This window comes from Sander lucioperca, chromosome 1, assembly GCF_008315115.2.
Source record: "Sander lucioperca isolate FBNREF2018 chromosome 1, SLUC_FBN_1.2, whole genome shotgun sequence".
Taxonomy (NCBI): domain Eukaryota; kingdom Metazoa; phylum Chordata; class Actinopteri; order Perciformes; family Percidae; genus Sander; species Sander lucioperca.
Genome location: NC_050173.1, coordinates 9,432,611 through 9,450,262, shown reverse-complemented (window position 1 = coordinate 9,450,262; position 17,652 = coordinate 9,432,611). Strand labels below are relative to the sequence as shown.

The 17,652-nt window shown below is 39.7% G+C and overlaps 4 protein-coding genes across 5 annotated transcripts; 1 reads left to right on the top strand and 3 right to left on the bottom strand.

Annotated features, from left to right (window-relative positions):
• Positions 1-1,119: 1,119 nt before the first annotated feature.
• On the bottom strand, positions 1,120-6,323 carry ess2 (ess-2 splicing factor homolog). Its single transcript, XM_031278039.2, has 10 exons — positions 5,918-6,323; positions 4,228-4,396; positions 4,019-4,102; positions 3,649-3,818; positions 3,214-3,331; positions 2,973-3,106; positions 2,716-2,818; positions 2,466-2,575; positions 2,246-2,361; positions 1,120-2,045 (listed from the first exon to the last, which is right to left on the bottom strand). Exons 1-10 carry the CDS (start codon positions 6,071-6,073, stop codon positions 1,766-1,768), a joined length of 1,440 nt encoding a protein of 479 aa, XP_031133899.1. The 5' UTR covers positions 6,074-6,323; the 3' UTR covers positions 1,120-1,765.
• A 917-nt stretch (positions 6,324-7,240) lies between these two features.
• LOC116035175 (homeobox protein goosecoid-2) lies at positions 7,241-8,274 on the bottom strand. The gene is made up of 2 exons (XM_031278158.2): positions 8,030-8,274; positions 7,241-7,666 (listed from the first exon to the last, which is right to left on the bottom strand). Exons 1-2 carry the CDS (start codon positions 8,237-8,239, stop codon positions 7,589-7,591), a joined length of 288 nt encoding a protein of 95 aa, XP_031134018.1. The 5' UTR covers positions 8,240-8,274; the 3' UTR covers positions 7,241-7,588.
• Positions 8,275-10,624: 2,350 nt separating this feature from the next.
• LOC116035027 lies at positions 10,625-14,217 on the top strand. 2 transcript variants are annotated; one of them, XM_031277919.2, is made up of 2 exons: positions 10,625-10,944; positions 12,956-14,217. In XM_031277919.2, exons 1-2 carry the CDS (start codon positions 10,815-10,817, stop codon positions 13,672-13,674), a joined length of 849 nt encoding a protein of 282 aa, XP_031133779.1. In that variant the 5' UTR covers positions 10,625-10,814; the 3' UTR covers positions 13,675-14,217. The 2 variants fall into 2 exon arrangements, with proteins under 2 accessions (XP_031133779.1, XP_035864487.1); XM_036008594.1 differs by lacking the exon at positions 10,625-10,944 and adding an exon at positions 10,969-11,412.
• On the bottom strand, positions 13,946-17,612 carry rnf185 (ring finger protein 185). The gene is made up of 6 exons (XM_031277920.2): positions 17,018-17,612; positions 16,153-16,171; positions 15,919-16,031; positions 15,727-15,781; positions 15,202-15,319; positions 13,946-15,112 (listed from the first exon to the last, which is right to left on the bottom strand). Exons 1-6 carry the CDS (start codon positions 17,194-17,196, stop codon positions 15,015-15,017), a joined length of 582 nt encoding a protein of 193 aa, XP_031133780.1. The 5' UTR covers positions 17,197-17,612; the 3' UTR covers positions 13,946-15,014.
• Between the last annotated feature and the right edge of the window lie 40 nt (positions 17,613-17,652).

The window sequence follows — 17,652 nt, the reverse complement described above, 5'->3', positions numbered from 1 at the left end:
AATTTATCCAGTCGGAATCTCATTTTCCTGATTATTCCGCCACCACTTGAATGCAGCAGTGTACCCAGTGTGACACACATAACCATTGTGTGTTGTGTACCCGTTGAGATTGTTTTGAGATGAATGCTATCCATCCATGGATAAATCCAAACCAAAATATTATCAGTGAGCGGTTAGCATCGACACACGGGCGGCGCTGATGACTGGCGCAGTTTATCAAACAGCACAATGCGAGCTGCTGGCACACAGGGCGGTGTTTTCAGTTGATTACGCATATCGGATAAACTTTGAAGTGTGATTGTACTAATTAAAAAACAGTTACGTGTATTGATATAAATGGTTTAGCTCAAGGTCACAAATGTACAATAACTCATATCATTTCCATCATCCCAGTTAAGAAGAAATTTATTCTAAAACCAAGCCACCTAATTTTATTTCACCAAAAGTCATAGAATGAGATTTGCCTTTTTTTATTTGGGATCCTTAAGAAACCTTCGTACTAAAATTGAACAAGAATTTCTACTCTGAATTTTATTGAATAAATGTGCTCTATTTCATCTCCTCCTTGGACAGGCTGACCTATCTGACCTTGTGTCAAGTCTCCAAGACTGCAATTATCAGAACGAGTGAGCCTGTGTCTTTGAGGAAATTGTATGGCTTACTTTTGTTATCATATTGTAAAATATATGTAATGTCTTAACACCCATTTTAAGGCTATAAATACAGTGCATAATCATACCATCAAAGGCCATTTACATGTGGGCATATGAGCATTGTTTTTACAAGAAATAAAATGGAAACGAAACAAAATAAACATTCACAATACAACGTTATGTACTGAGGGTAAGTATAATGTCCACAACCGAGTCAAAATGATGAACCATGAGAGTGTGTGTTGACTTCCCAACCAACAGGACAACCTCATCTTATAATACATCTAGCCAAGGACCCTGTAACCTCTAATGCTCCAAAAAACAGACTGAGGGCATGTTGGAGTAAGTGTGGCTAAGCCTGTACATTTGAAGATTTCTTGAAAAAAGGAGGTATAAAGTTAGTATTTACAGTTCTGTTCTATCACCAGTAGTAGGTAGAACAGATCTAATTGACGAGGAAGTCATCTGGCGATACATGGTATTTCTTTTGCAGACCTTTTTAGTCAAAATGTCCCATTTTATTATAGATTTTAAGGAAAAGGTTGTACAGATTTATGATGCTGAGCCCAGCTCTGCCTTAGCATTATTTTCAACATAGGGCAAAAATAAACATTTTTTTTCTACATTGCAGAGACAAACACTGAAATGTCACAGCAGCATTTATGGAAAGCTGGGGGACAGCTATTGGATGCCGTGCATTGAAATCCCATTTGAATGTGTGATTCTCAGAAACAGCTACTGATTATAATTATATTAATATAATTTAAGCATGTGATGCTGGGTAGGTAGCAATAGTTTGTTAGAGTGGAAACAACTGTACAAAAATCTATGAAACCTTGTTTTTGGGATAAAACAAATAATATAAACAAGTAATTAAAAAGAATTTGGATACCAAGATGTATTTCACAGGGCTCTACATAAACCCATCTGCGCAAAAATGTAACAAATAAATCCTTTAAAAGTCTTCAGTCCTCTGTGCATTTCTTTATCCAGTCATCCAGCTGAAAGATGTGCTCTTTAATTTGAGAAAACAGGATCTGGACAGTTCATAATCAAATTCTCCACATTATAATATGTCTGTTTTGTACAAGTAAGAGAACAGCTTCTCTTACTTAGAAAAAGTCTGAGGCTTTTCGTCTCTTGGGTAGTTGCAGCAGATTGTCTGTGAGTGATGTAAGGTCCTGAGAGCTCGGCGTCTTGGCTTTGTCTGGTGTTGGCGTTCCTGAGGGAGTGGATGGGCCACCGAAGGGAGACTTGCAGCCAGTGACTCCATGTGAAGGTGATGGGGTGTAACTCGCTCGTAGAGCTTTGTCCGTGTATTTGCTGGATGTCCGATTTACAAGCCTCTGCAGGGCGGGGGTGAGGGCTGGACTCAGACCTTTAGGTGTACGACTGCAACACAAAAGTTGATGTGGTCAGTTAGTTTATAACAGTATTAATTCCTTCACAAATGCACTATTAAAGTAGCCTAAAATAACAAAAAATTGAAGCTAAACTGTCCCTTTTAAAGACAGGAGTTGACAGATGCAGAAAGCTGTTCGTACTTGTAGAAGCAGATATAATCAAGAGTGCAGAAGGTCAAGTGTCTTTACCTTGCAAGGTTCTCTGTAACCTTTCGCAATGCCTCCTGTTTCTTAGCGCGGTTTTTAGCGGCAGCTTCATTGGCCATCTTTAAACCCAGCCTCTCTCTTCTTCCTGGTTCTGGAATCTTTTAGAAACAGATTATAAATGTCAACATTTTACAACTAAACTAATGAAAAAAAACAAAAAAAAAACAATGATTCGTTACAGCTACCACTGTAGGTTCAGTACCTTAAATGATGGACCGTGGTTCCTCTCAACATATGGGGAGTCCGATCCATCCAGACGAAATGGGGTGCTCTCGATCTCACCCCAGGTCATTAGAGGCGACTCAGCTACACCTGAGGGGAAAGAAACGGCTTTCAGAAATCTACTCTAAATGTAAGTAGTTGTTGCCTTAAATGGCTCATTGAACATTTAGTTCCATCTGTCTCGGGACTGTTACTACTGTATGTTGAGGAGGATTTTAAGACCCACTTACCAGGTGCAGGGGATGGCATACTCTCAAAACCATATCCATTCACTGTTGGGGATTCATGTGGGATGAGCTCTTTCCCATCGGGGCCTACTTTACCCTGTTTGAACTGGACAGAAAACATGATACATCAGCTACATCACTCTTTAACAGAGACTAAACAGCCATGCAGAGACAATTCATTCACAAGTATGTGGCACATACAGCATAGGCCAAAACAAAACGACATCAATGTTTTCATATACCGTAGTCCTAAAATGTACCTGTGCATTGAGGGCAGCGGCCTGCTGAATCTGACTTTTGTTGAGAGCTTTGCTGAATGGGTCTCCAACAAAGCGCGTGTTCTTGTGAATTACCTCCCGTGGCTTCTTAAATAGAGCATCGTCGTCTTTAACACCTGAATAAAATAGTAATAATGGTAAAACGCATGAAAATTAAATTTTCTGTCGCAGCTAAATTTGATCATTTACATACAATAGGGATTTATGTCATTGGTCTTCTTACCCTCTGGATAATACATCAGGGCATTCTTTGCTTTGTACTCCCATGTCTCAAGTCCGGCTTTGACACATTCAAGTGCTGCTTTCTCTGCTGATGGTAAAGCGAGGTTCTCGTCATGGCGCTGAAAAATATCAAAAGTGTTTATAAATGTTTTCAATGTAGTCCAGGGGTGTACCAATACTTCAATAATCATTGACATTGATTACTGCTACTGTAAACAAAATCATGCAGCCCTCATAACCATCATAGATGTGTTTTTTTCCTTGCAGGAGTAAGCTACAAACTTTAATCTTACACAAGTATTACATCCTACAATTTGGTCATGGGCAATTTAAAAATTTAAATTTAAATAATTCTATGATCACCACACCTGTAATCCATACTTTTTTATTAATTGCTTTGAATTTAATGTATGCTTTTAGCTTTGCACATACATACCTGTTTGTATTCAGCCTCGGCCTCATATAACCAGTAATGCCTCAGCTTCTCCTTGTCTTCAGCCAGATCCATTATCTGCTCAAACGATGCATTATCCTCACTGGTATTTTTAGCAAGGAAGCGATCTAGACAGGGCAGCTCTTTCTCTTCCTTGCCATCATCCTTGCCCTCTATAAATACACCATAGATAGAAATAGGGTTAAATTACTGTTAAGCATTTTTAAGTCCATTCATTAGAGGATTACTGCCAAACATGCTTTAAGTAAGTTGCAACAAAGGGTTTTAAAGTGTTCATATAAACACCCAAATAAAGAGATCAGAATGGTATGTTATCGGGGTTTTTTTTTATCTTAGAAAATTAGATACTTACCGCCATCTAAACCTTTATTGCCATGAGAGGAGGAGGGAGACCCTGAGTGGCCCACTGGCGTCTCAAAGCTTGCTGGTGTCACATCTTTCAAAGAGGAAGGAAAGGGGGAAAAAAATAAATGTAAAGCGCATTCAGACCAAGTATTTTGTTCTGCAAGTAAGGTATAACATGAAAATACAGTGTTCAATTTCCCTCCTCATACTACTCACAGGGCGCAGTAGACCTTGGTGTAGATTTTGTCAAAGATGATCCATATCTGATGGATATCTCTCTCATTCTCTCTAGGTCACCAGTTTCCTCAGCGTCAAGATAGTCCTTCTGTGCTTGCAATTTAGTCACATCTGGGAAGAAGTCCCGCTGGATGATCTTCTCTAAACTCTGTTAGAAGTAAGACAGGTAGGTACATTTAACTTTGTATAAGGAAAGATAATGGAATGCTCTTTGTTATAATACAACTATTGTTATTATGCAACAAAGAACAATTGTAGAATTTACATGTATAATACAACTATTGTTATTATGCAACAAAGAACAATTGTAGAATTGACATGTATTTCTCATGCAATGCTGACTCAATCAGGTATATTACTTGGCTTCCTAGTTCCCAAAACCAAAAACAGGATGGTGGCGCTGCAACTAACCGTTTGTAAATATTGATTAATCTGCTAATTATTCTTGCGATTGATCCTTTGGTCTATGAAATGTTAGAAAATAGAGAAAAGTGCCAATCACAATTTACCAGAGCACCAAGAAGACCTTTCTAAATTGCTTGTTTTATCTGCCTGGCAGTTAAAACAGAAACATATCCAAAATACAATGATATGAAACGGAGAAAAGCGGCAAATCCTTACATTTGGGAAGCTATTACCAGATGACCTTCAGCCTTTTTGGCTTGAAAATGTAGTTTTTATTTCTCAATATTGTAGCCCCTTACCTTTTTGTCAATCTGTTTATTGATTAATCAAATAATAGTTTCATATAAAGGATGGTATCATGTGATAAAGCAGGATAAGAGGGCATTTTTTACATTAATGTGACAAAATCATATCAAATATATTAGACTAATACATTTAAAAATCACAATCTATCCATCCATCCATCCATCTTCTTCCGCTTATCCGGTAACGGGTCGCGGGGGCAGCAGCTCCAGCAGGGGACCCCAAACTTCCCTTTCCCGAGCCACATTAACCAGCTCCGACTGGGGGATCCCGAGGCGTTCCCAGCTGGACGTGCCTGGAAAACCTCCCTAGGGAGGCGCCCAGGGGGCATCCTTACCAGATGCCCGAACCACCTCAACTGGCTCCTTTCGACGCGAAGGAGCAGCGGCTCTACTCCGAGCTCCTCACGGATGACTGAGCTTCTCACCCTATCTCTAAGGGAGACACCAGCCACCCTCCTAAGGAAACCCATTTCGGGCGCTTGTACCCTGGATCTCGTTCTTTCGGTCATGACCCAGCCTTCATGACCATAGGTGAGGGTAGGAACGAAAACTGACCGGTAGATTGAGAGCTTTGCTCATAGATCACAATCTATGGTATATCATAATCCGAGTATATCATACCATATCTAGTTTGTTATCATACTATGCTATGACTCCTGACGTCACACTGGTATGGATCCCATCTTGTTTTTCCCCCTAAAATAAACCGGAGGTGGGGTAACGTTAACTTTACCTCTGATTTGCCTAACTAGGTGATAAAGGGCTCTAAAGAGTTGTTGTATAACTAAACAGCATTAACACAAAATGTACGTTTGTTAGATAACGTTACACAAATGATTAACCTGTTTCTTTGCTAGCATTAACCAAGCAAACGCAGCACTGCTGTCATGTTGTCTGGTGATGACTGCTATACCCTAGCTTGTATCATAAACCATGAACTATCATTTAGCTAACGTTACCTCGATGTACTCCTCTTCATCGAGGACCTTTCTCTGCACCTTCCCCTTCTCGTTCTCGTTCTGCTCGGTTTGATGTTGAAGGAGAGCCACTGTTGTGACCGTCACAGGGACGAGAGTCCCGGAAAGCGCTCTCCTCACGCTGGCGCTGCCCTCCATTGAGAATCCTGTTAGCCTCGGCTAACGGCGATACTACCACGACAAATACCGACTGAATCTAAACGGAAGGCGGCTATTGTACTTGAGAAACACAGGTTTAGTATTTAAATGATATATTCTGTAACTAGATATTTAAGACTGCGTGACTTTCACCAATAGTAACCAAATGACACTGCAGTTAGCTGGCTAGCTAACTAGATTGGCTAACTTCAGAACCAGCTACAAACAACGCAGTACCCTACCTACCCTGCGTAATACGTACATGTGTACGTAGCATTGACATATATAAGAAGGTACGTAGGCTGTTTTTCTTCTTCTACTTAGGCTTCAAACGGCAGCTTGCATCCTTAATGTTGCTCTACTGCCATCTTTTGGAGTTAGTTAACTCCTACAGTGTCAAGACTGTCAGATTGTTCTCTTTAGGAAGCTGACCAAGCATCTCTGCCTCGTCCACTTTTACCACACAGTATGTTCTTTTCTCCTGCTCCTGTTAGCCCAAGTAGTTTCATTTCTTCCAACATGTCCTTTGTTTCTGATACATATTGCCTGTAAACAAGCACATACAGTTTGTGGTAGGCTAACTAACAATGATCACAAAAAAACACCGAAAGTTTATTGTCTTAGGAAATTTCCAGTATAAAAAATAAAAACATTTCTCATACATAATGATAATAATATATAGGAGACAAATTAAATAATCTGAGTTCATTTTCACTATAACCTTAAGATAAAAACAGTTGTGTTCATCAGTGTAATCATAATATTTTTTTTGTAGAAAATGTTTCTGTGTTTATGCCAGATCTACTTGTGTAAGAATGCAATACTGATATTATCGTTTGTAAAGGAATCTGTGATTTATTTTATTGAACAGAATAACGATAAAATAAATACTTGTGACCCCACTAATAACCTCCTGAGCTCCCAGGCTGTCAATCATTGGTTTAAATTGACTTACTGATACAGTATGTGTGATAAAAGTTGCTGAAGAGCCTGGACAATGTTCACCTTATTTTCCTACACACTATAGACAAGTTTTTGAGCTAGAAGATGTTTAAATACACTGAAATAATTAAATTGTATTCGGACATGCTCACTGCATGTCAGCTTTCAAATTGGTTTGGTGCTTTAAATTGGATGTGTTGTGGTTTGTATTAAAAAATGAATTTCCTATCTCTCGTAAAAGAACTTTATTTATTCTCAAGGACACTTGACACTCACAACCAGTGCAACCTATAACAACCCATTTACAGATTCAAGATTTAGTATCAGCATATACTGCAAGTCCTTCCATCATGCGCTCAACCAATCAGATTCACAAATAGGCTACACAACTGTCACATGATTTGACTGACACAAAAAAAGTTTGTCTCTTATATGAAAAATAACACTTTTGTCTGGCTATTATATTTGATAACAATAGCAATAAAAAAATCCTTGTGTTTATGTAACTCAAGCTCACACTCATACACAACTCTCTCCTTTTCAATGTTATGGTCCATAAATATCCTTATAAATTTAGTTTTCTGTGTTTCCCATACCAAATGATAGTCTTTTCTGACGCCTCCACTTTGCTCTTCGGTTTTTAAACCAAACCTGCCGGCAAATAAAAAGTTGTGTTGTTTAGTTGTCGTTTCACTGTTTCATGACAGACTGCACTTATGTTATTTAGAACATTGTGTATTGACATTTAAATGAACAAAATCATTGTACATCATTACCAACACAGGCAGGCATATAATTAAAATATGACAAATTGATCAGAGCTTATGAAATCCAGTGCTATCATATCAGTGCTCAAATTAAGTATTTAAACATGCACTCATCTTTAGTCATGGTCCATCTGCCATTGCTGACATAATGAATCACTCAGTTGTAGCAGTTTGAAACTTATCTAACTCCGTATCACTGTAACAACAGGACCATTATTTGTTGAAAGGCTGAATGTGAAAGTCTTACCTCTACTCTTTCTTCCCTTAAATGAGTGTGCTGTGCTAGTTTCTCCCTTGTGGTCACATCTGGATACTGGTTCTGCAGGAACAGTTCCTCTAGTGCGTCCAGCTGCTCCTCTGTGAAAATAGTGCGGTGACGTCTGGTTCGCCTCTGCACCTGACCGGGTGACTGCTCCTCCTTGTGAGCTTCTCCCAGCCTGCATGCGTCTGTGAGCATCGCTGGGGGCCATCCGTACTGATAGGCTGCAGGAAGGAGATCTGAAGGTTAGGGAGCAAAGTAAGCATTACTGAAGTCAAAACCACTTTCAAACGTGTCAACAGCTGTGACTCTTTTCATAAAGAGAATGGGTTTGGTCTTACCTTCATTAATGAAATCAGTCTGGTATATGTCTCCACAGTGGGAGCAGTAGCAGCAGCACAGGCAGGCATGATGCACAGCCTCTGCATGGCCTCCGACAGGACTCACTGCCTTCTCTTTTACTCCAGTGCTACATGTTCCACATGATTTTCTGTCTCCATTGCTGTTTGGATATTTGCTCAGTATGTTTTCAATAGTGAAAGGCAACTTTTGTCTCTCCATGTGGATCAGTCCATCCATCTCCAAAGAAATTCCCATAAAACACATGCAGTGATGATCGCAGAGTATTGACACGCTTTTCGACAGTTCAGGCTCAGCTGCTCTTCTGCTTCTCTCTCTACAACAGCATGTCAGGCCCTTATAGTGAAATTGGGAGGCAAAAAAAAAAAATAGTAAAACTATAATCCCCCTGTGGACCAGACACATAAAACGGTTGAAACTTAATTCCTAGCTAATCTGAGCAGTTTTGTGAAGAGGTTAGGGAGGACGGCAGTTTCAGTTAATCTTGCCTTATTCCTTTCTCCAAAAGAAATCAGATTTCACTGCATAAAATGAGAAGTGGCGAGCTCCTAAGATCCTTATTGTTAAGGTTTTAGAGAAAAGGGGATTGCTTGGTATTAGAAACCTGGATTTAAAGATGAACGTTTCTTTTGGTGTGGCCAGAGACTTGTGTTATGCTGAATTTGAGGATTAGCTCTTACATTTACTTCATAATGTCACTTTCCTATTTAAGCTTTAACAATGATCTTGTGCAAATATGTTCAGTAAATGACACAAGTTGAGGCTGCACTAACAACAATGCATACTAATTACACAGCACAGTAGGCAGTTGAATGAATGACTCAAGTTGCTAGTGACATGTGTGGGGAGACTAATAGATTTGTACATATTACTCAATACAGATAAACACAAATGATAGTAAATTCAGAAAAGGGGTCCCTCCTCAATGTAGTTTGTATTCGCAATAATGCATCATGTGTCTTATCTGTGTGGTGCAGTCTTTCAGTCTCACTTCTCTGACAATGTGCACAGCCAAGGTAAAGCTATTACAGGTTAAATTCATCCCCTCAACAAATCCTGTGATTTCATACAAGGCAATACACCCTTTTTTCCAGAGAATTAATGGATTTCCACAATCTGTCTTAAGCTCCTCTTATAAGGGCTTTTGAAAACAGATAACAATAAACACCATCCCATCCTTTTCACTTGGGTTTAATAGCGTCCAGATTGTTGATGTATAGTTTGCGGAGCATGTGAGATCGCTATCTAGCAGTTATTATGGTTCTCAATAGAAGTAATTGTACCACATCCACATTGGTTCAAACAGTTCAAAATTCATTACTGGGGATTAGAATGATAAAGGTTTATTTTGTTGTTGTAAGAGCAATATTTGGTACAAGAGGTAAAGTAACGAAAAGCCACCACCGCCCACGTGGCTGATACAGTTTTTCTATAGATTTGTAAGGAGCTGCTTGGACAGCTCTCAACGTGATTTTCATCTGTAATCAACAGTCAAACTCAATGTTTCTAATAACTTTATTTGTGGTGCATCAGATATGGTTCTATTCAACACCATGCAATTTTACAGGCCCCCTATTACCCTACAAATACACAACCTGAAGTGACATGTTGGACAATACTAGTGACAAATTGTATATAATTGTATTATAACAAATTGTAATTGCTACTCTGCCTTATCGTGATGTGAAGCTGCAAGACAGTAGCCTACATTTCTGAAAAATATTACACATGGTGGTTCTTGAAGAACCAGAACGTATAACGTATAACTATTTTTGTAATTTGTTTTCTTCTTTAAATGCATTAAAATACATTTTCATAATCATCTTAATTTGCATCCGGTGGAATTCTCACACAATTACAAACTATAGCTACATCACTTCAAAGCACAAAAGGTGCAACAACAGGTTGTAAAAGTGTACAGCAGAGAATTGTAAAAGGAAAAATGCTATGAAAAAATCTAGTGGATTGTCTTTCTTTTAAACTTGCTTTCGTTATTTTTTATAACCATTGTTTACGTGTTTGTGCCTCTGTAAATTAGGATCAGTATCACTTAGGTATATACCAACTTTCTTTAAAACTACAAACAGTTCCCTTTCAGAAGAGACCACGATGACAGTGACCTAAGGGCTAATCATGGTGACTTATGTTGGGACCTCGGGGAGCTGCCTGCAAAAGCTGAAATTACCCCTGTCTGGATATAATAACAAAGGGCAGTAATGTAGGCCAGTGCAGAGTCGTGCGCCCCCCTGTGACAAAAGACTACAATGCCCACCGTTGAACAGCAGAGCGACACAGCGCGGCAGGCAGCTCGCCACTCGCGATAACTCGCGTTGGGGCAGCAGCTGGGCGGAAAAGGCGGGAGAAGACTGTGCCGCTTCCGCGTCCGCGCAGAGACACACAACACTGGGGCAAAATGGACGATAAGTTAATATTGGCTGTATTTAATCACCCAGAGCTGTACAATGTCACTTTGCCTAATTACCGCTGCACGGAAAGTCGGATAAATGCTTGGAGAAGCATTAGTACCGTGCTGGGTCTCCCATGTGAGTATTTGATAGTTTTTTTGTTTAACACAACTTTACTGACAGTTATTATTTCCTTAGCCTATGTTATCTTGAACGACTAAATACAGCCATTAGAGAGCAGTAGGTGTTTCTGGGAGACAGAGTGATTTCACAAATGTCTTGCAGGTATGCTTTTTATTTTATTTTTTTTATCCACGCGAGTACAGCCGATGGTGTCGATGCAGTCGCGCGCACCGTGCTAGCGGTAGCAGCCGCAGCTCGCATGCTGTAGGCCGCGCTGCACCGAACGGCACGGTCCGGTGTTCTGCCACTGCGCCGCCAGACGCGCGTCCAACACGGCTCTTGGAGGAGGAAGCATGCAGCGTCGCTGTATTTACCGAGCCGCGTGCTTTTTTCGTCTCGCTCGTTAACGCCGCGAGCTTCAAATAAACTGAAAGCTTGTTGAAGTCTCGTGGAAGCGTCGGCGGCAGCTCCACCACCTTTACGGTATGTTGGATATATGACAACATGCCAGAGCCAGGGGACAGAGGCCCCCAACCGGAAATATAATCAGGTGCACGGAGGCATGGCCAATGATGGGGCGGCATGTAACAGAGATGAACTAAAACTGACCTCCAGAGACTGCATGACAAGACCAAAAAAAAATAAGACAATTGTGTGTAACGTTAGCCTCTTTGTGAAACTTTATAAAGACTTATAATTAAAGCCTAGTTAACTTCTTTTTTTTTTTACTTGGATAAAGTAGTGTTTTGTCCATTATATAGGCCTACATGCATTAAACATCCCTGGCCCACCTATACAATTTAGGCCAATGGATCTTTTTCACAGCAGACATTTTGTCATAGTAGGAAAAGCACAGCTGAAATTGATAACCTTAACGATGGCTCAATTCCAACAAGTGTCCCAGTAAGCTATTTCAGTGAGTCAGCATGCACAATACCAGGGCCTCTCCTAAGTGGAATGCAGCCATCATTAATGGTTTTGAGTACACCTATGCTTTTCCTACTATGACATGTCAACATGTCTGCTGTGAAAAAGGTCTATTTAGGCCTTTAGGAAGATTATAATGTTAAAGTTTTTTGTAAACCTTTCCAAGAGGTGTTAATAGTAGCCACTGCGTGTATTGTTCCGTCTAAAGCCAAATACCAGAGTATAATCGGCACTAGAGCTGAAAGGAGTAGTTGATTGATCGATTGACAGAAGATGATTATTGACAGCAATTATGATAATCAGATAATAATTTCAGTCATTTTCAAGGCAAAATACAAAACATTTCTTGGTTCAGAATGATAATTTGCTGCTTTTGTTTGTCTTTTTGTCTAGTACATTGAATATGCTTGGGTTTTGGATCAAAACAAGCAATCTAAATATGCCATCTTGGACATCAGGAATGTAATGGAAACTTGTTTGCTCTTTGCTGACATTTATAGACAAAACAATTAAGAGAATTGGCAGTTAAATAATGACAATAATCATTAGTTGCAGTCATAATCAACACCTCTCTGACTGCCTCAAAAATAAATGATACACTTCACAGAGGAACACTTGAAGTGCTATTGCATTCATTTGTCTACTTATGTACAGTAGTCAATTTATTAATATAGACCAAAAGCTATGTAAAAGGTACAGCTGTTATTTGAACCATTCCTGCTGTATTATATCCCTGAGAGTTTTGTTAACCCAGCAGTACTTTTTAAGCCAAAAACCAAATCTGAAGACCACTACTACTGACCATCGTCAAATATTAATATTTGACGGGTGAGGGGAGAAGAGCATGTTTCTTCTCACAAGCCAATTGTCTGTACCCAGCGAACATCTGTGCAGCAGACTACTTATCTGCACAAAATTTTAGTGAATGCTATTTTATGGAAAATATATTTTAATTCTAGTTTTTAAACCATGTGGTCAAATTTCTTCTCGTATGCAGTTTTGGTGGCTGACTGCCTCATTGTTGTCAATATTATTTTCTCATTCCTGTGCATCAACTTTTTATGAGATGTCATGCTCCTTACTTATTTTACTTTTCCAGCTGAGGAGTGTAAAAGAAAATGGAAAAACATGAGAGACAGGTACTTGAAGGAAGTCCGAATGGAGATCAAAAGCAAGAAGCAAGGAGAGATTGTGCAAAGTAGATGGAAATATAGACAACTTATGAACTTTATCGCACCCTTCACTGGATCAAGAAGTGGCGAGGCAGATATCTGCGGCAGCAATGACGATGATCACGACAATCCTGACAACGAATCTGGCAGTGCCGAGGCAGAAACCACATTGTCTGAGGCAGTCAAGACCAAGCAGTCCGTCATGAAGGTCCCTGTGAGTCAACCTGACCTCAAGTCCCAGGTAGCGTTTGTATCCCAGTATCCTTCAATGTCTCAAGATGCACAGCTGGCCCAGCTGGCTGTTCTGGCTAAGATGCCATCGAGCCCACAGATCACCCCCATCGGCAAAACTGGACGGAAACGGCGCCTGATGCAAGAGTCACTTTCACTGTCGTCTTCTCAAAGTACACCATCCCCTACAAAGTGGCTGGTCAAAGACAATGGCACCCCATTTCCCAACAGGCCACGTGATGAGGATGAACTGTTTCTTCTGAGCTTTGTCCCCGCTCTGAAGCGACTTGCTCCACAGAAGAGGTGCGAGACAAAAATAAAGATCCAGCAGGTTATGTATGAAGCAGAGTTCAACGTTGCACAGCCAGGATCTCAAGAGAAACAGCCGGAACCAGAGCCAGCAACACAGGACTAGGCCAAACTGACTATTTTTATACTTTATTCTGCTTCCTAAAAACCTCTTCCACAAAATATTTTTCTTTTTTACAGCACAAAGTGGTTGAGTCTGAAGTACATCCTTTTTTAATGTGAAATAATTAACATTGAGGAATAACTAAACATACAACTATTGAGCAAGTTGTTGAATTTTTTTGGTGTTTCTTGATTTGCATGTTTATTAGATGAGTAAGGCTTATGAAAGAATGAAGCCCTAACAGATTTACACATTAATAGGAAAACAAACAAACTATGATTAACATCTTTATTTACATAGCTTTACTGTCATAGAGTGAATTCACATTTAGATGGCTGGTTTTAGGTTCAACCAGTAACCATCTTCATTTCAGTAATAATTATGTAATCTACAGTATTTTACATTTAATTACAGTGACAAAGCAAAAAAGGCATTTTAAAGAGGAACACTTTCATAAATTAATATTTGAACTGCTTACATGCATCAACATATCTTTTTAATCACATCTAAAATAAAGAGACAATGTCTAACATTGTTTTGATTCCGCAAAACGTGTATTTTGATCATTTTTTGCCAATGAGAAGAATGATTTGTAAGATCAGGTACAGCTGGATTAAAAACAAAAACATTCTTAGCACAGGTGTAAATAATACAATTAATGATTGCACTGTCATGGCTTACTGGGACACTCAAGTAGAACACAGCCATTGTTAATGTTATAATAACACCTGCGCTTTTCCTGCTATGACCAGTCAATTAGTTAATTGTCAATAAAAGCTATCCTTAAATGTTTACACGGATCAAATATAGGCTGAAATGACCATATACAGCAGATTGGAAGTATGAATGGAAAAGTTAATGAGCACAGAGTACTGGTGGTCTTATTCTGTTTAGCAGAGTTATCTTTAAATACAGTAATAGTACCAAAACAATACTCAATACAAAAAAAGAGCACCGGGAATGATCTCTTCCACTTTCTCTCACATGAACATGTGACTGATTTAAAAAAAAAAAACTACAGAGACAGACATGTTGTGTTAAGCGGCATGAAGTCTGAAGTTGTTAGCTGATGCAGAACAAGTGTGTTAATGAGTTAAAACATTAGGCAACCAAAGTTATGTGCTTCACATTTAATGTTTTTTTATCCTGGGGTTAACACAGATACTGTATCCTGATTTTAGAAAAACCTGCCTAATTCAAATCTCACATCGCTTTGTGTCAAGGAGACAAAAGTAACCAGAAAGGCGGCAGAATCACACTGGTGCAAACTCTCATGATGTGCCACAATGTCGCATCTCTGTCAGATCTTTTGAGTTAGCCCAAGATGTTGTCTTTCCATGCATTTATGCAATCAGCAGCCAAAACATAATCACCAGAGCGACAAACAGGAAGAGTCGAGACAGAAACTGTTCATCCATGTGCTGTGGTGTCCCAGGGGCTGCTGTTTGGGAAATTGTTTAACAGAGGTTATTTGATATGTTGTTGATAAAAGACAGAGTTGTCATGGTAAAGTGTGTAAAACATAAATACCTGGAGGAGGTCTGCCATCATTGATGTTAAATGCTGTAGCAAAAATACCAAATGGAAAGGCACCGATTCCAAATGACATTTGGAAACCTCCATCTCCAAAGCCAAACCCTTGAAAGCCCTGTGAAACATATTTCATAATTAACATGAAGACGTGTGTGGATTCTCTTAATGTCTAGCCATATATTCAAAATATCTGAGGTACAGTTTAACATACAGTAAGTGAGATGTGACGCAACAGCCAGTACAATTTATGATCATTCTCAAGAGACGTCTCTACACCTCAGCGCTTAGCAGCTAATAGATCCCAGTGGGAAATGTTCTTTTGTTAATGGATAAAACACAGGTTTACACTACCGAACCTACATCCTATGTAATGGTTTCATCATAAATGCATGTTACTCAGCAGCTGACACTGAAAAAGCTGTCCAACATGTTTGGAATCAAGAAAGTATTGATCTGGCAACAAATAATGCAACCCTATATATTTTTTATTACAATGCAAGTATACTTCTACAAAGTACTTACACCACGGTTTTCTGGCTCAGGCCTCTGCCCTTGTGGTCGAGGGGGTGTTCTTTCTCTATAAAACAAAATCACATTTTGTAAAAGCCATGATTACACTGATTTGCACAGTTTATACCTTTATAACGGTTTAGAAGTTATATATTGTGTTAATTCATTAAGAGTCAGCCTGAGCTGTAACACAAAAGTACCAACCTGGGGTCTTGTTGACCAGTGCTTCCCCGTCCATATAAGGGGATTACTTTGTCTCGGCTGATGCCCGCTTTACACACTGGACACACTTGTCTGTTGGGTCTGGTCTCCAACCACTGCATAAAGACAAAGATTCTAAGGACCTGACTTTCTGCATCAGTTATATACCATCAATAATGCATTGTCTTTGGCATTTGAAAATAGTGAAAAAGGAGAAAACAAAGAGGTTCAGCTTACCTGATGCAAGCAAGGCCAACTGGTCAGGAGGAGGTGCAAAGGAAAATGAGAGTTGACAGGGAAGGAGTTTAATTAGTAAAACATGATAGGCTTCCCAGAACAAAATATGCAACATTTACTGAAAAAAATGACATCCAAATAAAAACAATCACTTCACAAGTGAAAGTTGAGGGTGAGCTCATCTACTAAAGAAGAAAACAGAAGAAAATGGCTTTCTGTTTTGGGATTTAACTTATCTTTGAAAATAAATAACTAAAATGGCTGATAGACCAAATGCTAACCTGTCCTAATGGACAGAAGTTGGCTAGGGGTATATGTGAAGGGGTGGACCTGGCTACAGAGGCTGGCAAGTTTTTATTTTTAAATCATGCTATTTATTTTAAGTCATAACACTGTTTTATTCTAGAAAAGCACTTGTTTGTTTTCTGAAGCAAATGTCAAACAATATTGTTATGCTCTTGTTTTTGTAAATCTCTTAAATTAAGTGCACAACATGTTCTGCTTTACAGAAATGCCTTTTGGATCAACACTCTTTTACACCATTACTGCACATGACCAGATGTCAGCAACAACTGATGATAGTTGTTAGTTACAAAATGTTGACTTTCAAAACGGATATTGGCCAGTCCATCTCTTGTTCAATAATATGAAAAGTTAGCCTTGATGCCAGCCGAACTTTGCCCCACCCACAACATTCGAGGTCTGACTAGAATCTGAGTATGACCATGTCAGGTATGACCATGTCAGGCTAATGAAAAGTAAGACGAGTTACCTGAATCTGGCCGTGATACCTTGGCTGAGGTGGGTTATAATGCAAAACTGTAAACGTGTCACAGGCACTAACGTTAACTTAGCTAGTTCTTACCAGAAAAGGTGTCCACACAGGCTGATCACTGCATCCTTGGCGGTGTCAAGGCATATATTACACTCGAAAGTGCTGTCCTGGTTGCCACTGTCGGCCGCTGTCGAGCTGCTGGATCCGGGACTTGGGTTTTCAGTGGCCGCAGTAGAGCCAGGAGCTGGAGGGGGGGCAGCGGTGGCCATTTACAGATAAATCCGCTCAGCAAGAGGGTACAGGTGGAATTACTCTGCTGGCACACAGTGTTTCAAAATAAGTACATAGGGGGACCCAGTAGATGACGGTTTGTAGCTAGCAAAGAGGAGAAGACGAGAGACTGAGCTTAATATAAACAACTCGACCGACTGCTAGCTAACGTGAGCTCCCATCTAGTGTCGTTAAGTAGTTGCTATCGTTAGCAAGCGACGAAGAAAACAGACAGTTTTACCGTCTGACAAAGCAACGAACGACAGATACAGCAGCGGTGTCCAAAGTTTGGTTCTAAATGTGATTTTCTAACTAAAAAACAAAACTTGTTGCGAGAAGTTGAGAAAAATCCTGACATCTGGTTGCATCACACATCCGTAGCGCTACGTACGCTAACCGATCCTGGGGGCAGCCCATAGACAGTAAAAGAGGGCAGGGGGCGTGGCTACGAGTCA